At 52.0% G+C, this 22,257-nt stretch overlaps 9 protein-coding genes across 10 annotated transcripts; 1 reads left to right on the forward strand and 8 right to left on the reverse strand.

Moving 5' to 3' along the window:
- Positions 1-46: 46 nt before the first annotated feature.
- On the reverse strand, positions 47-1,102 carry LMH87_000359 (uncharacterized protein; the record flags this gene model as incomplete). Its single annotated transcript, XM_056198251.1, has 1 exon — positions 47-1,102. The coding sequence occupies one exon, from the start codon at positions 1,100-1,102 to the stop codon at positions 47-49; it is 1,056 nt and encodes a 351-aa protein (XP_056055218.1).
- A 514-nt stretch (positions 1,103-1,616) lies between these two features.
- LMH87_000360 (uncharacterized protein) lies at positions 1,617-3,745 on the reverse strand (the record flags this gene model as incomplete). Its single annotated transcript, XM_056198252.1, has 5 exons — positions 1,617-2,363; positions 2,440-2,811; positions 2,868-2,997; positions 3,055-3,251; positions 3,314-3,745. The coding sequence occupies 5 exons, from the start codon at positions 3,743-3,745 to the stop codon at positions 1,617-1,619; spliced, it is 1,878 nt and encodes a 625-aa protein (XP_056055219.1).
- A 1,204-nt stretch (positions 3,746-4,949) lies between these two features.
- On the reverse strand, positions 4,950-6,949 carry LMH87_000361 (uncharacterized protein; the record flags this gene model as incomplete). The annotated part of the gene is made up of 7 exons (XM_056198253.1): positions 4,950-5,318; positions 5,370-6,151; positions 6,208-6,317; positions 6,368-6,380; positions 6,437-6,589; positions 6,641-6,703; positions 6,790-6,949. 7 exons carry the CDS (start codon positions 6,947-6,949, stop codon positions 4,950-4,952), a joined length of 1,650 nt encoding a protein of 549 aa, XP_056055220.1.
- A 726-nt stretch (positions 6,950-7,675) lies between these two features.
- On the reverse strand, positions 7,676-9,452 carry LMH87_000362 (uncharacterized protein; the record flags this gene model as incomplete). Its single annotated transcript, XM_056198254.1, has 5 exons — positions 7,676-7,858; positions 7,906-8,005; positions 8,062-8,393; positions 8,457-8,936; positions 8,991-9,452. 5 exons carry the CDS (start codon positions 9,450-9,452, stop codon positions 7,676-7,678), a joined length of 1,557 nt encoding a protein of 518 aa, XP_056055221.1.
- A 1,006-nt stretch (positions 9,453-10,458) lies between these two features.
- On the reverse strand, positions 10,459-11,164 carry LMH87_000363 (uncharacterized protein; the record flags this gene model as incomplete). Its single annotated transcript, XM_056198255.1, has 3 exons — positions 10,459-10,689; positions 10,737-10,940; positions 10,994-11,164. 3 exons carry the CDS (start codon positions 11,162-11,164, stop codon positions 10,459-10,461), a joined length of 606 nt encoding a protein of 201 aa, XP_056055222.1.
- Positions 11,165-13,165: 2,001 nt separating this feature from the next.
- On the forward strand, positions 13,166-14,698 carry LMH87_000364 (uncharacterized protein; the record flags this gene model as incomplete). The annotated part of the gene is made up of 1 exon (XM_056198256.1): positions 13,166-14,698. One exon carries the CDS (start codon positions 13,166-13,168, stop codon positions 14,696-14,698), a length of 1,533 nt encoding a protein of 510 aa, XP_056055223.1.
- A 218-nt stretch (positions 14,699-14,916) lies between these two features.
- Positions 14,917-15,942, reverse strand: LMH87_000365 (uncharacterized protein; the record flags this gene model as incomplete). The annotated part of the gene is made up of 3 exons (XM_056198257.1): positions 14,917-15,012; positions 15,192-15,520; positions 15,570-15,942. 3 exons carry the CDS (start codon positions 15,940-15,942, stop codon positions 14,917-14,919), a joined length of 798 nt encoding a protein of 265 aa, XP_056055224.1.
- Positions 15,943-16,379: 437 nt separating this feature from the next.
- Positions 16,380-17,968, reverse strand: LMH87_000366 (uncharacterized protein; the record flags this gene model as incomplete). The annotated part of the gene is made up of 2 exons (XM_056198258.1): positions 16,380-17,613; positions 17,661-17,968. The coding sequence occupies 2 exons, from the start codon at positions 17,966-17,968 to the stop codon at positions 16,380-16,382; spliced, it is 1,542 nt and encodes a 513-aa protein (XP_056055225.1).
- A 1,529-nt stretch (positions 17,969-19,497) lies between these two features.
- On the reverse strand, positions 19,498-22,163 carry LMH87_000367 (uncharacterized protein; the record flags this gene model as incomplete). Of its 2 annotated transcripts, none has more annotated exons than XM_056198260.1 (4): positions 19,498-20,329; positions 20,386-21,698; positions 21,768-21,864; positions 21,973-22,163. In XM_056198260.1, 4 exons carry the CDS (start codon positions 22,161-22,163, stop codon positions 19,498-19,500), a joined length of 2,433 nt encoding a protein of 810 aa, XP_056055226.1. The 2 variants fall into 2 exon arrangements, with proteins under 2 accessions (XP_056055226.1, XP_056055227.1); XM_056198261.1 differs by having other exon boundaries at positions 21,750-21,864.
- Between the last annotated feature and the right edge of the window lie 94 nt (positions 22,164-22,257).

Raw genomic sequence — 22,257 nt, forward strand, 5'->3', positions numbered from 1 at the left:
CAATTCCTCCACCTCGTTATTTGCGGGAATTGAGCATCGCTCAAACTTATTCTCCTTGTAATCTTGGCTCCTGTGATACATGCCATTGATCCCCTACCCGGAACCCCGTGGGAAACGGATCCTCGGGATCGAGCACAATCTGCTTGTAGCTGGTGATCCACGCCCGCCCCTGGACGGTCGGCAACACAGCATCGTAGTCACCAACTTTTGTAGTCCCGCGAATGTGGTTGATGAATTCCGTTCCAATGATACTGCGATGGCGGAAAGTTTCGTCAACCTTGAGCTGGCCCCGCGCATGCATCACCGCCATTCTGGCACAAGTTCCACTTCCGCACGGGCTGCGATCGAAACGACCAGGCGATACAACGACGGTATTTTTCGCAATCTTGCAATCTTGCCCCTCCTCAACGGGTTCTGTGATGACAATTATGCTAACACCCTTTATCGATGGGTTCTCTGGATGAACTGGTGTGTATTGTGCCTGGACTGCGCGCTTCACGCGCTCTCCAAGCTCGACGAGCTGAGGCCCATGCTCGTTTGCGATGCTAAGCCCGAGAGCAGATGCCTCAACCAGAGCATACCACATGCCGCCCCAGGCGACATCGACTATGACTTCGCCAAGGCCAGGCACATTGACTTTGAGGTCCAGAGCAGCCACAAAGGCTGGGACATTGTCAAAGGCGACCGACTGACACTTGCCATTCTTGCACTGAGCGGTGACACCAATGAGACCAGCGGCAGTGTCGAGATTCAGTTGAGTGACGGGTTCTTTCATCGGTAGCATTCCGGTTTCCAGCAGAACTGTCGTAGTACAAATTGTATTTGAGCCTGACATTGGTGCGTATTCTTCACTCTCCATGATGAGGAACCCCGCATCGGCGCGAGGGTCGCATGGCGGCAGGACAAGGTTTGTGTTCATCGAAGAGCGCCCGCGGGGTTCATTCAACAAAAGCTGTCGCAAGTCATCCTTCTTGGTGAGGAAATGTTCCAGCTTCTCATACATGGTCTTGCCGGGCACGTCGAGCACGCCGCCGATGATGACGTCTCCCACTTCTCCCTCCGAGTGACACCCAACGACGGATATTGTTCGTAAAGACCTCATGCCGAGAGAGCAGTGTTCGAATGGTATGCCAAGAGAAAGAATCACAGGTGAAGTTGGCACAGACCAAGAAAACACACAGGTACGGATGGCGGGGATCGGCGTAGCTTGGGCCACTATTAAGGCAGCGAGATCGGCCAGCCAGCTACGGGCCTTCACACCGACCAGCTTGTACCCGAGAAAGAGGTTGAAAAGACAATCAAAATGCAGATAGTAAAAGACGGAGAGGTTTTTGCTCTCCAAGCATACAGCTTTGCTGCGTCAAGGGCCTTTATTCATATTTATTAAATTGTAAAACCTCTTTGTCACTTACATGTGCGCTGACAGTGTCCGCACGCAGGTATTCGGATGAGCGTCATGGATCATGAATGATTGGACTGCAGAACAATCAAGATTTAATTACCTAGCACACTGATGAATTTTGAACAATACTTTCCAACTAGAGAAAAAAGGTAATAACGAAAATAAAAGTGATAGCGACAAGCCAGCAGCCTTGACATCCTTTCTCGAGATGAACTCAAGCCGCTGCTGACTTCTCCGCGATGTCTGGGGATGAATCGCCACTCGCGTGTCGATTCTCTTCGAACTCATACAGAGGCGGGAAAGGTGCAACGTCACGCCGCAGCGCATACTTGTTGGCGTACCAAGGCAACTTGCGGAAATAGTAGCTGCTATGCTCCCTGTTCCTCATACTGAATACGCCATCCAACTCTTCCAGTGTAAGACCCTTCGTCTCTGGCAACATGAAATACGCAAAGACCCACCCGAAAATGTTCCAGGCACCGTACCAGCAAAACGCACCCGTGTCACCAAAGGAAACAACCAGTTGCGGCCACGTCAAGCTGAGGATGAAATTGAACCCCCAGGTGATCGCAGTGCTCGACGACATTCCGATATCTCGAATGTGCAGGGGAAAGGCCTCAGCGCTGAAAGTAAAAGGAACCGGCCCCAAGCCCGGAGAGTAGACGACCATGAAGAGGTATAGACCCAAGGTAATGCATGCTAGCCTGGCTGTACCTTCTGGAATCATGAATGAGAAGCCGGTGAAGAACATGCAAGTTGCCATTAGCGGAAAAGTAACCAGAAGCAAATTCCTGCGGCCAAAGGTGTCGATGGTATAAATTGCAGGAATCGCAAAGAGCCAGTTGATCAGCCCACCACCCATCGATATCAGAAGGGCGTTCGGACGCGAGAAATTAGCAGACTCGAAGATCGAAGTACTGTAGTAAGCGATAATGTTGACGCCACAGAATTGTTGTAGAATCTACATTGACTATTAGTAAAAATGATTGCACAAGGGGGGCGGATGCATATTTGCATGAGGTGACGGGGGTTCTTACCATGACGAACCAGGCGCTCTGGGCTGCTCTCCGGTTACGGCGAACAAGGAAGAATTCTTTAAAGAGATTACGGCCGGCGCGTTCTTTTTGCTCCACAATGAGAAGTTTATGTGCGTAGTAAATATCCCGCGTCGCTTGGATACGATGGTTGCGAAGGCGGCACATGGACTGGAAAGCCTGTGGGTACTTTCCCTTTTCCATGTACCAACGCGGACTTTCTGGACAGAGATAGACCTGGAGCATGACAACCAGAGGCGGGATAGCAGTCGAGCCCAGCATCCAGCGCCACTGAGAGTTGACACCAAGGAAATCGGTGTACTGGAAAGCCACTGAAGCGACAAAGCCGAGACAGATGCCAAATGCTGTCCACATCTATCGTCTTTTGTTAGTTGCGGTACTTGGGACAGTTCTGAAGAGTTGTTTCTTGCCTGCCACATCATTGTCAATGCACCGCGGATTGTTTTCGGGGTACATTCAGCCGAGTAGACCGGTGTGGTGCTAGATTTTGCGCCGACGGCAAATCCCAGAAAGAATCGAGCAACCAGCAGATTTGCGAACCTAGTAGCTTTCTTCAGCAAGCCTACTTATTTTAGAGAGGTCAAAATCAAGACTCACGAGTCGGCTGCGGCCATCCAGAATCCCGTTATGACGGACATTGCGCAGGAAAAGAAGATGGTGAAGCGGCGACCGCCAATTTTGTTGAGAAACGGGTTCGTCCAGCACCCGACGAGGGCGGAGCAAAGATATGGTGCTCCGTTCATGAGTCCCTGCAGCATGGGGTGCCTGATATTGAACTCGTCGTAGTAGAAAACCTAGAATTACAGCACCTCTTAGTAATTGTATGACAGGTAGCCCGCCGTTTTCAGAAACTTACCTGCGCTCCGTTGACGGCCGTCTGATCCATGCCTTGCACAATTGCAGAGCCAGCACAGAGCGTACAAAGAAAGTACAGCATAAAAGGCTGACTCCACTTGTGAGTGGTCTCACGTCTGAGGACATCCTTTTCGGGTTCGCTGAGCATGTCAATATCCTCGAATCCGCCGGGAATGTTGTTGACTTGAGCGACCAGCGCGCCTTTTCGGAAATCTTCACGATACTCTTCGAGACCCCTTTCTCGAATGAAGGTGTCGACATCTTCCAAGATCTCTATCTGAGTCATGCCCTTCAATGGATTCCGGAGAAGGGCAGCGGTAGAAGCCTTCCTGGTACTCTCGCCATATTCCTCATTGGTTTTTGCTCTGGCTTCATGAATAGTAGAGATGTGTTCCTCCGATGGGGACTCAATGTCATCCTTTTTCGCCGGCATATTGGCTGCTCTTCCGTCTGCATCAGTTGGCTCAACCCAGGGTTAAGATTGCAGCTGTCTCGGCTGGGCCTGCTTGTTTCTTATAGTTAGAGCTCGCAAGAACTCGAAGGGCTCCCTCACTTATCCCAGGCGGTCGGATTGGGTGATCCTGACCTGAATCACACCCCAAGAAAGCTTTCCCCATGGAGATCCCCAGACTTGGCTATCCAAACAGAGATCAAAGAATTCTGTAGCCTAGAGATGTGGAGCTGCCATTGCTTGTCGTGACTTTCGCCAAGATGGCGATCCCCATCACCCATTTCATCATAGTGCAGCCGAAAGCAGTAGCGTATGCAGCATTGCTCGGCGCCGAGCCACCGAAATCACTCTTCAAACATGGTCGAAATCGCTAATTGTGCTTACTTTGCAAAATACCATCTCAATTCATAGCATTGCACAACAATAATCCAGCTCGCTCACTTGCTCCATTCATTCGCTCAGTACCGTCTTGTCCCACATTTCTTCCCCACGACAACAGACAGACAGCATATCTCGGGAACGTCTGCGAAGCCTTTCAGTTCTTGGCTCTTTTCTTGGCTTCTTGTTCATGTCAAGGGAGAGAGACTAAAGTTGGGAGCCAAGCCTTGTCGGATCCATGGCCAAGCGCATAGCTTGGCGCTTCCAGTGGCGCACACCACGGCTCGTAGCATGGTCATACACGCGCCCGCCAAGATTTTTGAACTTAGCATATGGAAATATGACGCCCTCAAGATGTTGCGCTAGCGAAGGCGGTGCCCCCGACATTGACAAGCCATCCACTCTCTCTGGCGCATGAGCCAAAACCGACGAGATGGAATGCTTCATCGAGCGTTTCTGGCCCCAGTATGACTTCCTAATCTCGCAAAAGTTTAAAATTTCCCGACTTGTATGTATTTGTTTGGCTGCATAGTCATGTTGTCTTTCTCCCGCCGTCCGGCTATGTTCGTGCTGTCGATTTAGTCTGCCACATGAGTGACAGAAAAGCGACCCTCTCACATGTAAGAAATTTAATTTCTAATATTTCCATTTGCACAAATTTTTTTTCATTCTTTGAAAGTTTTCAGCATTCCTATGTTCAATTTCTCTCGTGTCAGTGGGACAAACATTAGCTTCAATGTCCACGCTACCAGCCCACGACTTGTTAAGGCCGTGTCCTCCAAAACCAGCACCCACATCAGCGCACTAGCTAACAAAGCCAAAACCAGAACCTCTCCAGAAGATTTCGAGGAACTGGTGGGACATCCTGCACTGTTATTTCTTCAACTTCCTCCAGTCCACTGAGAACGTCAATCTCAGTAACTGGTGTAATCCAAGGCTTCTTCCTTCCAACCCAGAAGCGGTGGCCCAAGTAAAGGATCAGGAAGATTGGGAAAGACGCGTATGACGTTACAAACTTGGCAGCGTCGAAGTGACCCGGGAAAAAGACCGCGAACCCATTGGTGATACACATGAGACTGAGCACAAGAAGCGTAAAGTATGTCGAGTACGGCTGCCAGGGGCTTCTGAACGGTAGCTTATCGCCAATACCATTCAATTTCACCGCCGCGCGGAATCTCTGCAGCGAATAAGTCAGACATATCTAGTGTTAAATCTCAATCAAACTTACCAGGTACATGACGAGAATAATATTCCAGTTGATCATGCCGCTGACGGTAATGATGGTGGTTAGCCACACGAATACATCCGATCCACTGCTTGACAGATTGAGATAGGCCAGGAAGCTCAGGACGGAAGACGCCAGCACTGCCATGTACGGCACTCCCCATCGATTGCAGCGACGGAATGTCTTTGGTGCTTTGCCATTGCAGGCCATTCCGTACAGCATTCTGGATGCGGAGTATAGCTGCGAGTTGCCCGCAGACCACGCTGCTGTGAGCGCAACCCCATTGAGAATGTGATCGAGAGCAGGGATTGCAGCGTTGTGAATGCCGATGACGAAAGGGCTCGCGGAAGCGTTGCTGGCGCCAAGTAGACGTTTATCGTTGTATGGAACGATGACTCCAATGACCAAAGCACCTCCGACGTAAAAGAGCAAAAGGCGCCAGATGTAGCGACGCGCTGCTTTGGGGATGTTGCGACGCGGAGCTTGGCACTCGCCTGCGGTGTTGGCAATGATCTCTGGCGAGAGAATGTACGAGAACCCAGCACGTATCAGAGCATCCCAGACTGCGAGAAATTTGCCGGTATTTCCGCCCTTGAGAAATGGCTTAAAAGCACCGGGGTTATTCCAGTAGCGGAAGCCGATTCGATCATGGGTTGGAGTGCCACCGAAGAAGATGACGATGCCGATAATCAGGAGGACGAAGATAGCGATGACTTTGACAGAAGCGAACCAGAATTCGACTTCACCATAGTACTTGACGGCGATAAGATTGAGTAGAACGCACACTGCCAAGCCGTTAATGATCTATAACAATTGATCGCTGCAGCTTCTCGCTTCTTACCGACTATAATGATGGTAATCCAGACTGCAGAAGGGACAGTTGTCGTCCAATACTCCATGATGACAGCCGATGCGGTCGATTCCGCTGGAAGAATCATGCAATAGGCAAACCTGCAACTTTTGTTAGTCATTTTCCAGAGAGAGGAGCTTCTATCGCGCACCAATAGTTCCAGCCTGTATCAAATGGTTAGCGACAGCATCCTTGATCCGTGGTAATTCGCGGCACATACCAAAAGCAAAGGCCAGACTAGAATCCATGAAGCGCTGCACCAGATATGGGATTGTGACACCTTTGATCGGCATGTAACTAGCCACCTCACCGAGATCCATCGTCAAAATCCCGACAAGGACAGTCATGATGCAGTACGACAAAAGGAGCGGTGCTGCTCCGCAATTAGAAATGGGCTAAGGCGGTCATCAAAGCAAGAACATACCTGGTCCAGTCTCGGCGAGGACGCCCCCAGATCCGATAAACAATCCGGTGCCGATCGTGCCACCTATATAGAAGTCAGACAAAAGTCGAGTCCGGTAAGAAGAGTAAAGATTGCGGGGACTAGTTATTTGTTCGGGGAAATAGGCCTACCAAGGGCAATCAATTGGATGTGTCGGCTCTTCAGCCCGCGTTGGACATTTCCATCTTCGCTTGTTCGTTCGAAATCGCGAAATTTGGGGTCTTCTATGTTAGATATCTCCTGGGTGACCGCCTCTATGTCGTGATCGGTCGTTTGGGCTTCTTTAGCCATTGTGACGGTAACAATTGATGACTGGCAAAATATCAATGAAAAGTATTAATGAAAGGTGAACTTTCAGCTGCGAGACAAGGAGGAATTGAAGCGCGCATTTAAGACTGACGAGTCGCAGGCCAGCTAAGTTTCATTTTAGCGTTCCATGGCGTTGGTGGCAGCGCCCGGAGCCCACGCTAGGCTGCCCAAAAACTATGTCAAAGCTGCCTCGTAAACGTGGATGAGAATGTACTTTCACGGCAAAAAAATGATGATTCGACGGCGGCGGCATCTCATGGCGTTTGGTACGACCGAACTCGCACGCCCGTACTCGTCGAGCTGGGAGTGCCCACTTAGAGATCTCCGAGAGAATGCGGGGAACCTGGTATCAGACGATCACAAAAGTCCCGAGTACGTAAAGTTTTGTCTTATTGGGCCTAGCCTGCTAATATGTTAGCCATTTCAGTACCATATTGATGTCAACTATGGGCAGCGATGTTTCCAAAGACTACACGAGGGGGCGATATTGAAGTGGCGGGCATGGCAAAGCGGTAATGGAATAGGATTTATGGGCGTAATAAAGATAGAGTTGAATGAGATAGGGTGAGCCAGACAAAGGAGGTTGGCATGCCAAATGATTCACAATATCTGCATGTGGTTTGATGTGGCTAGCATATACTTTCAGCCACCCACTAGGTGCCGCCCGGGGGCGTATGCGCCGGCTCATGCTAACAGCAGGCACTCCCACTAATCAAATCTGTTCTTCAACCCAACTTCTTCGTGCAAATCATTTTCGATCGTCTTGAGGTCCAAAATCTCTCGTCCCTTGCGAACGTCTTCGACATTCCGGACAGTTGAATGTGCGCCGCCCTCAAAGAGTGCGTCAATCTCCTCCAACGTTTTCCCTTTGGTCTCGACCCAAAATACAGCCTGGAAGGAGTTAGCTTTGCATGGCTGACGGCATTTGGCGTGCTCACGATTAAGATGAGTGTTATGATGTCCCACGATCCATTGATCATGTACATTTTCCATCCAATGTTGTCCAGGCCAATAGGCATCACGAAGACAAGCAAAAGTCTGTCAAAAAAAAAATGTTAATCGCGTAGCTTTGGTCGAGAGAGAGGAGTACGTACGCCAGTCCATTCAAAGCAAAGCTCGAAAATGCATTTCCGTTCGCTCGGATCGGGTAGTCCATGACCTCGGGTGGGTAGAGGGTGAGAAGTGGCGTCCAGGCAATTGAGTAGAAGCCCTGGAAAAGGAACATGACGGCGACGTCGCCATAAACAAGCCCTTGCGATGCACCGAGCTTGTCATCGGCGTAGGTTTTGGATAGGCCTCCTATTACGAATAGGCAGACGATGAGTAAAGATTGGGAGAGCAGCGCCGTCGGTTTGCGACCCCAGACATCGGCCAACTGGGTGCCCAGCAAGCAACAGAAGAGGCACCAGATATTTAGTACGACATTCTATTCGAGGGTAGGTCAGTACTTGGGACATTTAATTGCGAGAAGGAGAGGTGCAGAACTTACTGCCTTCAGTTGGTCATCTGCACTGTTAATACCTGCCGTCTTCAGCTCATCACCTAAATAGTAGCTTGCGATGATGTTGCCAGCGATACAAGAGAATGGTCCAGCGGATCCTCCTATCAATACACGCTTTCGCGCGGTCGGTGTCTTGAAGATTTCTTTGGGGCTCATCGTGCGACCTTCCTTCTTTTCCCACTGGAGCGTATCGACAATTTGCTTGTACACTGCCATCGCCACGGGATCCTGCATGTCACCATTTGCATTGCTCAGCGCAACAACCATGCGAGCATCCTCGTAACGATCCTGGGCAACAAGCCAGCGAGGCGATTCCGGAATGAATGGCAGGAAGAGCAAGCAAATGACGGAGAAAATAGCCTGGAAGAAAGAAGGAGCTCGCCATGCCCAGGTGGACTCCCACTTGCTGGTTCCAAGAGTAATTCCCGCTGCAATCAGTGCACCAATGTAGTAACAATTGTTAAGGAGCTGAGGTGTCGTCAGTTGCAGTTCGCAAGTCATTGCCACGAGAGCAATACTTACGCCAAGACCCCATGTCCTCCAGCGACTTGGAAAGGTTTCGCTCAAGTACACAATTCCTGCAATGCCAGAAATTTGGCTTCCTGCGCCCAGAATGATGCGAGCAATGACAAACATGGCAGTGTTCTGAGCTGAGCCCTGCAGAATAATGCCAATCAGCGTCACCACTGTTCCCCAGAAAATAGCCGGTCGACGCCCGAGACGATCGGCAATAACTCCAGCGAAAATCGGTCCAAAAAAGCCGCCGATAAATGTAGACGCTGTATTCAGGCCTTTGGTAGCTGGCGTGAGGCGGAAGTAGTCTGTGTACGAGGGAAGGATATTCAGTCCGTTGAGCATGGACCCGTCATAGCCTCCCGTTGTCGACTGAACAATGGAGCACAGTAGTAGAAGAACTGACAGGAGTGCAGTCGACTCCGGCACCCAGGCGGGCATCCATGTTCCGGTCGGCACAGATCGCAGCATTTTGATGTTCGGTGACGGAAAGAAGCGAGTTCTGTGTCCACGGTATTTTGCCACCTGACAAGGGAGCGAGGAGCTGCTTTTTATCGCGCCCATGAATACCTTGCAATCACCCTTAACTACCCCACAACCTGTCTAAGAAGCGATGTGACACTGGTATCTCTGGGGTAGCTTGGTGGGCGGAGCCGAGTGACGGTCTGGTATTGTCTGCTGGGGAATACGCCGAAACGCCTTCCGACGGATGATCAGCCACAGGCTGCCGAACAGCCGTATTTACAGAGGGCGGTCAACGACGTGGGGGTGAGTAGCCAGAGGAGATGAGGATGTTACTGCCGCTTCGGCGGATTCCTTTTTAGCGTTTGCGTCTGTCTTTACTATAAATCCTCTAAAATTGCTGCCGAGTGGAGCGTACTATGACTGTGACAACTAATGATGGCATTCAAGCGCTTGCGAAGCTACTACTACATAGCGTCGTCTTGGAGCAATACAGGCCATGCGATGGACTTTCTCACTCATGGGAGTACTGTCGAAAATAAACCTTTGTTGTTTTCTGACAACACCATAATTGCGGCCTGCTGGCATTGATGGCTCGTCTTTATCGCAGGCTTGTCTTACCTTGACAGTAGCACTGGACTGGCGATGTTCTCGCCAGTCTGCAGCAGGGGCATTTATGTATCAGGAAACTTAGAACTACAGAGTGCAAGCAAGAGAGCACGGGATAACTCAGTAACTCTTCCCGCGCTCGTCATCGATTAGAAGATATTGTTTGAGAATGGCGATGCCCATTTTGGAAAATGGACCAGAGCAGGCTGCGATCTTTCGTTCTACAAAGATTGGGCACACGAGATAAAAGAAATTTTGGAACGCCTGGAGGTCGGATAAATTTTGACTAAATCTCGCACTTTTCATTGAGTATGGACAATTTTTGGCACCGATTACTTGCATTCCAGTTTCCGTTCGAGCACTCACCAAGTCTCTCTGACAAGCTGGCCGCAGTACCTAATGTGGCTCAGTTGTAGGTGTCCACAGCGTCCCTAAGCGACCGATCCAGAGCATTTTTGTCCTGAGTGGCGCTCTGGGCGCAAATTGGAACAAGGTCAATGATGCCAAAAGCAAGAACATCGACAACACCCTCGAGCTCTCGAAGTGTCGTAGCAATCGGCCCCGCGAATCCCATAAGGCTCAGGAGGCCATGCTTGCCAATCACCGTGGCCAAAAGGGCCTCATGAACTCTCACAAACTGTGGCATGTTAGAGTTGAGCTGCTGCTGCTGCGTGGCTGACTTACACCTCGAAAGGCGTCGCAAATGGCTTGCTGGTTCGCCTCGGTGAACGGCGGGGCAGCCTGGCGTTTTTTGGGCCAGATGGCCTTGACGGTTCCCTCGGTGAGCTCGTCAATATCTTCCACAAGATCGCGTTTGTCGTTTCTACTCATGTCGGCAATATACTTCGTAACGGTTGCGACTATTTGGGCCAAGTTGCTGCCCACTTGCTGTTGAGGACGTCAGCTCTAGCATGTCCACCACAAACAGGCAGAATACGCACCGGAGCATATCTGGCAAAGTTGAGCAGATTGATTTTCACAGCGATTGTGTTGGTATCTGCAGAGAGCTGAGTCACTTCCTCGACATTGGCAACCACAGTATCCGAGCTCATCGCGGCGCAGCCGGCAATGGCCAGAGTCAGGAGAGAAGTCGTGAGCTGAGCGAAGTGCATTGTTGCTAAAAAGACATGCAGTATATGTTGCAAGTTTATTGATAATTATGAGCTTTTAGGTTGATGATTACTCTGATGTAGGATGCCTTCGCGGTTTATGTAGTCCTCTCATGTGCGGCCTGCGGTACCTCGGGAAATACATCACTCATAGTATAGAATTGGTCGTTTTTTTTTCGTGGACAAATGCCCAAGGCAGACAGCTACCAAGATGTCCTGGAATTCTGACCCGTTTCAAAGTGCTACCATACTACAATTGACAATTTTGTTGCTCAACTGAAACACTTCATGCAACTGCAGCGCACAACATCACCGGCAACTTCGTCTCCCGCTGCAATCCAAGCCGCCTATCGTGGCCAGCCTACTGTAGCCCGGCTACTCGAGCTCATACGTCCTGACTAGAGAAAAAAAGACGTATCATGTAACTTCATCCTGTAGTATCACCGGAAACCTCGACTTCCGTGTGGGCAAGACGGTCATCTGCAAACGCTCCGCGCATGAGTGCATTGGACACCTTGCTCGGCATCTAGAGAAATGATGCATCGCGGAAAATAAAAGCTGACACGTCAGAGGAATTTGATGGCTGAACGCAGAAGAAAAGATATTATGATGAGTGCCGAAAGCAATGTTCCAGGTCATTGTCTTAGACGCTTCGTCAACATAGAACTCAGAAAACGGTGTTGCGTCACACAACATATGCAACTCGATGTATCTAGACCTATTATACGCGCGATCATCGATGTGAGATGAACGAATCACACAAAATAGTGTGGAATGAAGAATGACAGGTGTGTCGAAAGCTTTCATGAGCTTTAGGATGACTCTGCCGGAGGCATGCCGGGGTGAAATTCGCTTCCGAGACACTCAGACCGCGATGCAGATAGAATCTATTCTGCAAAGCCCGCCCGCTGTCAGATATCAGTGGCAAGCGATCGAGGTGCTCAGTACAGATGTATTATAGAAAGTTGAAATCGACCTTGAGCCTTGGCCTTTAAATTACCTGCAGTGCGTATTCAATATGAGCTGGTACCGATTATATCATGTCACCTAGGAACTTTGGCTACAAGCTCTGTCATTTCATACAGCGAAGTCGCCAACATATTCGTGTCAGGCTAGCTCCCATCAAAGGTGAGTCTCCGTATCGAGGGCTATAAATCCCGTCGAAAGTAGCATCAGCTTGGGCGACAGCCTCGTGTCTCGGGGTGATCTTCGTGCTATGATGAGCAGCGTGTGGCCAGCTCAGGGTATCGAGGAGGCAAGCTCCAACTAGCTTTGCCCGCATACAATTGGAGGTTATTGATATGCCCATTTCGACTTTTGACCTGTTTTGTTCGAGAGTAACTCAGCTACGCCCAAAGCTAGCCTTTCACAAAAAAAGGAAAAGAAATGCCATCATGCGGTAGCCTTTGGCGCGCCTACTGAACCAACAATCAATCACGGAAATGCATATAAGGCGAGCACACATAGTCTGTATCTAGCTTGGAAGCCACCGAAGAATTTTCCGACGGTTATTCAGCCACTTACTGCCGGACTACCGCATTTACGGAGGGGCAAGTAAGGATAGTCGTAAACCCCCCACGGATACAGGGATTTGTCGAAAAGTCCTCGGGTGCCCTAGCCGAAATAACCTCTTTCTTGGTAATTTGTGCATTTACATCCAACGAGGATTCCGGTAACGGAAGGCCTCGCAAGCCGTGGCGTATTAGTTAATTTTACATAACAGACTACCATGTTGGATGGTGATAAGCCGGACCGGCGGTCTTCCCCGCCACATTCTCCCCGCTCAGCGACACCCCGCCTCCGTGAGACGCAAATACCCGGGCGTTAGGGAGACGACAGAGTGGCATCTACACATCCGTCAAGGAAGCTAATAATACTTCACCTAAAAAGGATTTTCTTTAAGAAGGATACAACTCGTCTTAAACAAGGACTACCAAAAGTGCTCGCACGACAAATCCAAACTTGAATAGTACCCCTTTTACTTCCACGCTACCCTGCATCAACATGGCTCGGAAGCCGGTCATTGCTGTGGCTGGCCTCGCCTGCGAGACCTCAACCTTCAGCCCGTCTCGGACGTTGGCTCCTGCATTTCATCCCCAAAGAGGAGACGAAATAGTCAAGCGATATGCCTTTCTTCATCATGACCAGCCTGTGGGCCGTAATGCGACCTGGAAAGGTGCTCTGATCGGTCATGCGCTACCCGGTGGTACGGTGACGCGCGAAGCTTATGAGACTCTTTCTAAAGAAATCGTCCAGCGCCTGGAAGAAATCATCGCAGAACAACCAATCGACGGCCTGTGGTTTGACATCCACGGCGCCATGTGCGTCGAGGACCTCGACGACTCCGAGGCAGATCTGCTTCGTCGCATCCGCAAGGTCATTGGGCCCGACGTCATCGTCTCGGCGTCTATGGATTTGCACGGCAATGTCTCTCGTGATCTTGCGCACATGTGCGATTTAATTACGTGTTACCGCATGGCTCCTCACGAAGACACCATGGAAACCAAGGAACGGGCTTGTCGCAACCTCATCACAGCTCTCGGCCCGTCTTCGCCAGGCAAGCGGCCGCTGAAAGCCTGGGTCCCGATCCCCATCTTGCTGCCTGGCGAGCAGACCTCGACCCGCATGGAGCCAGCCAAGCACATCTACGCTGCTGTTCCTGGCGTCGAGGCGACGGAGGGCGTTCTTGACGCTGCTATTTGGGTCGGCTATGCGTGGGCGGATGAGCCGCGCAACCGCGCTGTCGTTGTGGTCACAGGATGGGATCCAAAAGCCGTGTCGCGCGGCGCAGAGAAGCTAGCAAATTTGTTCTGGGATGCGCACGCTGATTTTGAGTTTGTTGCGCCCACCGGGTCTTTTGCGGAGTGCCTCGACGCCGCCGTCAGGTCCCCTGCGCTTGATCGACCGTTCTTCATCTCTGACTCCGGCGATAACCCGACAGCAGGCGGCTCCGGCGATGTGACTTGGGGATTGACAAATCTGCTTGCTCGTCCAGAGTTCAAGTCACTTGATGCGGGCTACACCGTCATCTACGCTAGCGTTCCCGGTCCCAAGGCCATCGAGGTCGCCGTGGCTGCAGGTGTCGGCGCCAACGTCACTGTCACGGCAGGCGCTGAGGTAGATGATCTGCACGCCCCTCCGCTGACGATGACCGGCCGCGTCCATTCGATCAAGCACGGCGACAAGGATGCAGAGACAGAGGTTGTACTCCGCGTCGGCTGCGTCTATGCAATTCTGACCAAGCTCCGCAAGCCGTATCACAAGGAGAAGGACTTCACAGACCTCAAGCTCGACCCGCGGTCAGCTGATATTGTGATTGTCAAGATTGGCTATCTCGAGCCTCAGCTGTACGATATGGCAAAGGGCTGGATGCTGGGGCTTACTCCGGGCGGGGTTGATCAAGACCTTGAGAGATTGGGACATCACAGGATACGTCGGCCAATGTGGCCTTTTGACAAGTCATTTGAAGACGTTCCAAACCTTAGCACCAGATGGATTCCGAGGTCAAACGAGCCACTCTCGAGAGCAGATGAGTAGATGTATGCGTCTATCTGCTCTATATGGTCGTCACAATGGCATTTTGTATCTCAGAATTGAAAGAGCAATGAAAGATTAACTGGAACCCGAGGTTCAAAACTAGTCTATTGATTTAGAAAGATGAAAAAAGAAAAACCTAGCAGTGACGCTAAAACAACGGAAGTTATGTGCGGCCTAACTGAAGTGTCTTTTTTCTTTTTGGCTCAAAGAACAAATCTTTAACGCCTACCAGTATTTCGGCGACGAGACGATCTGTAACCCCGCTCATCGTCAGAAGAGTAACGGTCAGTAGATCGAGACTGATATTCAGTCACCTTTACGGTTACGCCGCGACGGCGAGCATCTTCACTATACCCAGGACGGTATGAAGGTTCGCTAGAGCTGGGCTGGCGACTAGACCTATGAGGCTCGGTAGGGTGACCAAACCCGCTCGAGTTAGGAGGGCGGGAAGGGCGAGCAGTCACGGTCACGCCGCGACGACGATCATCCTCACTATAGCCAGGACGGTATCCAGATTCCCGAGAGCTGCCATGGCGAGCGGGACCCTCAGGGGCGTCAGCGGGGTGTCTGGGACGATGAGGATACCCTTGGCTAGGAGCGCCGGCAGAAGGGCCACCAGGACCAGGAGCATACCGACCAGGAGGGCCACCAGGACTAGGAGGATGCCGGCGAGGAGGGCCGCCAGGACCAGGAGGGCCACCAGGACCAGGAGGATGCCGGCGAGGAGGGCCACCAGGAGCAGGAGGCTTAGAAGGATATTGAGAGGCAGGAGGGGGGTTTGGGCATTGAGGAGGAACGCGATGACCCTGAGAAGCTTGACTGCTAGATGTACTAGACGACGACGAGCGGCGCGACGGCCACCTTGCCTTACTGGAACTTCCACGGGGCGGTTCTCCCTGCGACATCGAAGCACTGGGTGGCGGCGCAGACGCGCCTTCGCCCTTTAGGTGACCGCCGCGATGCAAAAGGCAATATTCAATCAAGGGCTCGACGGGCTGCGCATACAGCTTGGGCACCGTCCCGGGGGCAGCGCCAGGACTCCCCTGCCTAGCGATCTTGCAGGCGCGGCACTCCTGCTGGCTGAGCTGAGCCCGACTGACGATGGGCCGTTTAGATTCCAGGCTAATGCTTTCGCACACCGCGTGCTTGCCGTAGCCTTCTTGGCAGTAGTTGCTGTTGGTCATGTAGAGGTCGACGTTCTCGCAGGTTTTGCATAGCATCAAATCAAAAATGGCTTTGCACATGATGAGTGACTTGTTGGTGGTTGATTACGGATTGGTAGTAGATGAAAAGTCGTTGGTTCTTGGAGTGGTTGAGGAAATTTATCGGGGTAAACTCACTGGAAGTTGACTGTGATGAGGAGATATTTTACTTTTGGATTGCAGAGTACTCTACTCTTATATTTCCAACTTGGGACAGTACTGAGCTCTGTTCGTTGTACATATTCCTTTTCGAGTGTAAACCCGGAGGGTCCATATTGTGGCCGTGTACCATCGACAAAGACAATGATACGGTTTTGGCTGTGCTCGGCGATAATCGTCCTATGCATCAAAGATCTAAGCATCAAAGACCTGCATTTTTTTCATTCATAAAAGAAATGAAAGAGCGAAAGTAAGAAAAAGAGTTGGATTTCGAAAAATTCCTTTACACAGATTGTAATTATCCTTTGATGCGAGTCCCTTTATCGTCGACCCAAAGCAATGTCCAGTCCCAGCGGCTTTCTCAGGAAGCCCTCTCTTGTCTCCATCGGCCCTTGTCGTACCTTTGCAGAGTAGCGTCTGACCCATGTCGCAGCAATGAGCTTCATCTCCATCTCAGCGACGTTCCTACCAACACAGGCTCGCGGTCCGTGGCTAAATGGGATAAAGGCAGTCTTCTGTCTTTGTGTCAAGTCCTCCCAGCGCTCGGGGCGGAACTCTTCCGCATCTGGGCCCCAAATGTCTTTCGAGTGGTGCATCGTATAAGTTGGCACGCTCAAGACAGTTCCCGCGGGGAAAAAGTGCCCAAGGATGGTGACGCCAGGCGAGCCGGGTGGTATCTGGCGCGGAAGACCAATTCCAGAGGTGGAATGATGACGCAGAGTCTCGTTGAGTACGTTGTTGAGGTACGGCAAGTCCTTGACCATGTCATGGGACGGAACGCACATGTTGTCAGGAATAGCCTCGTCTATCTCTGCCTGGAGCTTGGCAAAGACACGAGGGTTGCGGCAGAGATAATTGAGTAGGGCGCATGACGAGTTTGAAGTCGTGTCGCTGCCTGCGATAAGTTGTGTGAGCGCCTCGGCAGTGAGTTCCTCGCGGCCAAGTGGCTCGCCCTTTTCGTCTCTTCCCTCTTGAAGACGGGCAAGGAGATCTTTGCGCTCAATGTCTGGCGGATTGTCGATGCGGCTCTTGACTCTGGCAATGGCAATGCCGGCCAGATTTTGTACTGCTGCCAGGCCATTGCTAAAGAATGGGTCAGGCAGCCAGCGAGCGTAGGGCTTGAGCTGCGGGAAGCAGCCCAAGGTGGCGCTGACTTCGCCGCGCCGGTTTAGGATCTCAATAGCAGAGGCGTAGATGGGAGGACTTGTTGGTGACTCCCTGACTTCCGTCAAGTCAACACCAGTGGCTAGCATGCCGAATGGGGCGCCGAAAGCCAGGTCGCCAATGATGTCGAAGGCAAGGTAGTTGAACCAAGGGAGACAGTCAATATGGGCTTCCTTTGCACCGGTTTCGTCGCGGTGGCTGCTCTCATCAATCAATTTATCAAACTGCTGGACGAATAGTTCGAGGCACGCTTTGATGTACGGCTCAAATTGGCCCACGGACTTGGGGGAAAAGGTGTGCGACACAAGCTTCCTCTTGCGCGAGTGTTCTGCCCTGTCGCGCGTGTTAAACAGACCGCGACGGATCGACACAAAGGCATCATAGAACTCGCTGCGACTGTTAGAAGACCGTAGAAAACTGCCGGAAAGTTAACTTACGCTTTCAAGAAACCGTTGCCGTGGCCATAGATGCTGGCAATTGCGGTCTCGTCTGCAACGCTAACATGGTTGGGCTGGATTCGGACGAGAGGTCCCAGTTTCTGATGCAGCTCATCCATGACCTTGTACCGATTACCACGCCGGACAACACTCATCAACCAGAGATTCGAGAACTGCGCTGGCCATGGCGCGGGAATGTCGCTAAGCTCCCTGTTCGTAGTGGCGTAGGCGTAGAGGTAGGAGGCTATCAAGACGCCAACGACCGCGGGGATAGCCCACCAAGAAAAGATGAGCTCGACCACTGCCATGCTTTCTGTACTCCGACACAGGTAGGGGGCCTTGGAACGAGCACCGCGCGTTCTTTGTTCTTCCTTGAAGCCGGGGCAGTAAAAGAGGGAAGAAAAGGATTGAGTATGAAAGAGGCGTATTTTAGCCTGGTGGATCTCTACGACTCGGGTGCTGAAAGAGAGAAATGCGGCTGACGGGGGATTGTAAGCAACGATGTTGACGATTTAGCTGATGGGCGACACGGAAGCGATGGCTCTATAATATACAAATCGAACGCAGCACTACATTTCCTTGTATGATGCAGCCATAAACAGTACCCCGCAGAAAAACCATCTCCCGCGCTGCCAACCCGTCTTGCGCGTGTCCGAAAGTGCGGCCGGATGCTGCGTCGGCAACCAAGGTGGGAGCGCCTATCCTTGTTTGAGTCTGGGGAATCGGAACTAGGGCGTCATGGGCCCAATCAAAGCCTGTCCATTATTTAGCACTGGGCGAGTCTAGTTCAGGCCGAGCCGTGGATGCCAGTGCAGGCGCTACGATGACACAAGCTAGCGGGCGCTCTTTTGGCTTGCGGGGATGGATTATCACAGACACGGAGTGCCACTGCCGGCTAAAGCGTCGGTACATGATGCGGCATACTCTTCCCTGAATTTTGCCTTCTTCTGCGAGGTGGTTGCCAAGCGAATTGTATCATGAACAAGAGACAAACTCCAGGCCTGCGTCAAAGCCATATTCCGCGGACTACAGTACTGGTAGTAGCCTTCGTCCTATCCCTTCCGACCGATATTATGTGGGGAGTCCGGGAGCTTCCAGAATATCGGATGACCGAAGCACGAGCCTGGGTTGCCTGTTCAAGATGGTCTTGAGAGGTGATCCGCGTCCGGCTGGAACACTTTTTTGTCATAACGTATAACTAAAGGTCAGACGTAGATAAGCTCATTTTCTAACACCAGCTCCCGCGCTGTGAACCCTCCTTCAAAGGCGCCAGCGTGGCAGGATGCCAAGCCGCAAAGCACAGTGGCGGTCACCACCTGCTGGACAGTGGCAAGGTGTAGCCCAGCGGGCACTCATTTGGCGCGCAATGCAGGACCCTTTCCGCGGAGGGTAATCGGCAATCTCCGGAATCATTTCTGAGATCAACGTCAGAATTAGAGTAGAGGCCCTCGTGAGCTTGACGGCGCCCACGAGCCGACTTGAATGCCGAGCCTCTTGGCACGGGCTACGCCGGAAATAGGACGACGCACTGTAAGCGGAGTGAGCGATGGTACATTGCAGCATGGCTTTTTCTCAATCTGACGAAGAATAAGAAAAGCCCTCGGCCACAAAACGTAAGAGCAGAAAGTGTGCGGATGGGAGGAATTTTAGAGTATGCCGGCAGGGTAAATAGACCGTCGATACAAGATATCTGGCTCGCTTTAGCCAGCAGTAAATACCGACCCTGTAGCATCTGTAATGTCCATTACAAGCTTTGTTTTTTTATGACTTAAACCAAGGAAACATTTTTTCTGATATTTTTGTTCATTCACCAGCTATATACTTTGGCCGTTACTTCTTACTTCAGACTATTGACCAGCATCTTCGAAAGCTGCTGCACGCCCTCCTGCGTCGTGGTCTGTCCCGCCATCAGATAAATCACATTCCCCAGCACACGCGAGTGAATATTCCACGGCCCGTTGTTTCCATCCGCCTCGCCCTGCGCCAGCGCGCTGCGCAGCCCCAGAGCAGCATTGCTGCTGTACCCCGCGCCAGCCTCGTCCTTGAGATGCACCGCCAGCACGCTGCCGAGCGCCCAGACGCCCGCGACGCGCTTCTCCATGCGCGACAGGCTCTCGACCAGATCCAGCGGCCAGACGGACCAGACCTCACCACCACGACTGCCCGCTGCCGTCTTCTTGGCGAGTGACGGAGCCGAGGAGGATGTCGACGACGATGACGACGACGACGAGCCTGACGCCCAGCCCGGGTTCTTGGCCCAGTCCCACTCGCCGCGCCTGTCCATGCGCTGCATCGCCTTGAGCGACTCGATGCCGACCTGGCAGCCGATGGGGTGCGCCGTGTAGCTGTGTCCGTGCAGCAACGCGTCGACCTTTTCCTGGCTGCGAAACACGTTGAAGATGTCTTCGGACGCCATGGTCGTGCTCAGCGGGACGAGGCCACCGGTTAGCAGCTTGGCGTTGACGGAGACGTCCGGCTCGACGCCGAGAAAGGTCGAGGGCGTGAAGCGGCCGAGGCGGTAGAGGCCGGTGAAGACCTCGTCAAAGAGGATGGGCAGGCCGCTCCATTCCTTGCTGGCTTCGGGGCGCGGGCTCACGCCCTCTTCGTCGGTGAACAGATAGGGCGACTTGCGAATCACGTTGACAAGAGTTCGTTGAAAGAGGGGATCGCTGGTGGCACAGTTAGTCTTTAATGTGGTGTGGTCTTCGAGGAAAGGAAAACTTACACAAAGGCCATGCCACCGGCGCCGAGGACGATGGGCTCCATAATCAGTGCGCCAAACTTGCGGCCTTGCGCCCTCAACGTTTGGAGCTTTTCGGTGATGAAGCGTTCGTAGAGCTCATGATCATTCTTCTTCTCTCGCGCCTCGACATTGAAAATCTGCTGCAGGGATGCGTAGTCTTGCGGCTGACCCAGCTCCTTTTCCATGCCTTCGGGTGCACTGATCTGCCACTTGCCGTCTTTGCAGAGAATAGTCGGGTAGTCGAACCAGTATCCTTTTCCTTCGTACCACTCAATGTTCTCGTTGTAAATACACGGCTCAGCGCAGTCCATAGCGCCAATGGTGTCGCCGTGGTAGCCACCCTTTAGCCCAATGACACCGAGCTTCTCGCTCGGGCCCCAGCCGTAGCGAACACGCGCAGCGCGCAATCCCATTTTGACAGCAACTTCAGTTCCTGTGCTGCCATTGTCCGAATAAAAGACCCTTGTGAGGCGCGAGTTTCCGGTTCCTTGGAGAAGATTCTCAGCCAGTGTCATGGCTGGCTCGTGAATAGCGCCCGCAAACATGACGTGTCCGTAACGACCGGCGGCATACGCAGCGGCCATTGTGAGTTGAGGATTGGCGTGACCGAGACCCTGTGTCCACCACGAGGCAGATCCGTCGAAAGATGCTTGCAAAGCCCCGTACTCTGAAGACTTGGTGTTGTATGTCTGGAAGTAGTCGCCGTATGCTGAATCAATCGTCATAATGTCCTTTGCAGGGAGGTGCTCGTGCTGCGTGAACGGATACCAGATGGTCTCGTGAGCCTTTTGCGCCATGCTTTCTAATCTGTCGAGTCTCTTGGTGTGGTTCAAATCGAGATGCTCAAGTACAGTTCCGACAATGTTTTCTTCTGTTCGCTGCTCGTAATACTCCTTCATAGCTTCGACATCTCGAGCCTCACTTTCCAGGCGCGTAGGTGGCTCTTGCAAGCTCATGACTGGAATGTTGTACTTTTGCAGGAAATAGTCCGCCAGGTAGAGGTAGTTTTGATACTTTTTGTCTTGGAACAGCATAATCGACTGCACGTCGTATCCGCGGATGCGCAAAGCTTCAAACGACGCAATGGTTTGCGAAATTCCGCCGAGCTTGGCATCGCCGACGAGCACGACCGGCAATCGTAGCGGCGTGTACATGTCCGCCTGGGTGCTGCCGGACGGGCTGGGTGAGTGCACACCACCAGCCGTCTCCATGAAGAGCCATCCCTTGCCAGCCTTGGCGCGTTCTGAAGCATGGTCGCGACACCTGGCCAAAATCGAGTTATCAGACGGGATCGGCTGTATGGATGGTTAGTCTGAGGGTTGCTGCGGAAAACAAGTACACCGTACCTCGCCTGAAGCACGTACCTCGCCTGAAGCCAAAGCCGCGGTATGCGGGCTCACGGGAATGCCGTATTGAAGTAGAGTGTGGTGGTTGACACCGGTGGTGAATTTTTTTATATGACTGCACATGATTAGTTTCAATTGGACCAAACTGTGCCGATACGTGGCATTGCTTCTACGGCACTCATTAGCGACATTGTCCATGTCTCAAAGAACGCAGTGCTTACACTGATCATCAGCCTCATTCAATGGCCCGGTCGAGACTGGCTTAAGAAAAGAGACGTTTTCGTCTTTCCAATTGCGCTTTGCGCTCTTACACAGCAATGTTGTAAAGACAGTCTTGCCAACCTCGGTGTTCGCGCCGAACACCTGGTAGACGCGGAGCGACCGCCACAGCAAGGCAGCCAAAGGCGACTCCATTGTGTCGCGTCTCTTGGATCAACTGTGACACCGACCAAGAGGCAATTGGCGCTGTGTCGGGACCAAGGAGCTTGAGTTGAATGGCCTTGTCAAC

Source organism: Akanthomyces muscarius, chromosome 6 (genome assembly GCF_028009165.1).
Source record: "Akanthomyces muscarius strain Ve6 chromosome 6, whole genome shotgun sequence".
Lineage (NCBI taxonomy): Eukaryota > Fungi > Ascomycota > Sordariomycetes > Hypocreales > Cordycipitaceae > Akanthomyces > Akanthomyces muscarius.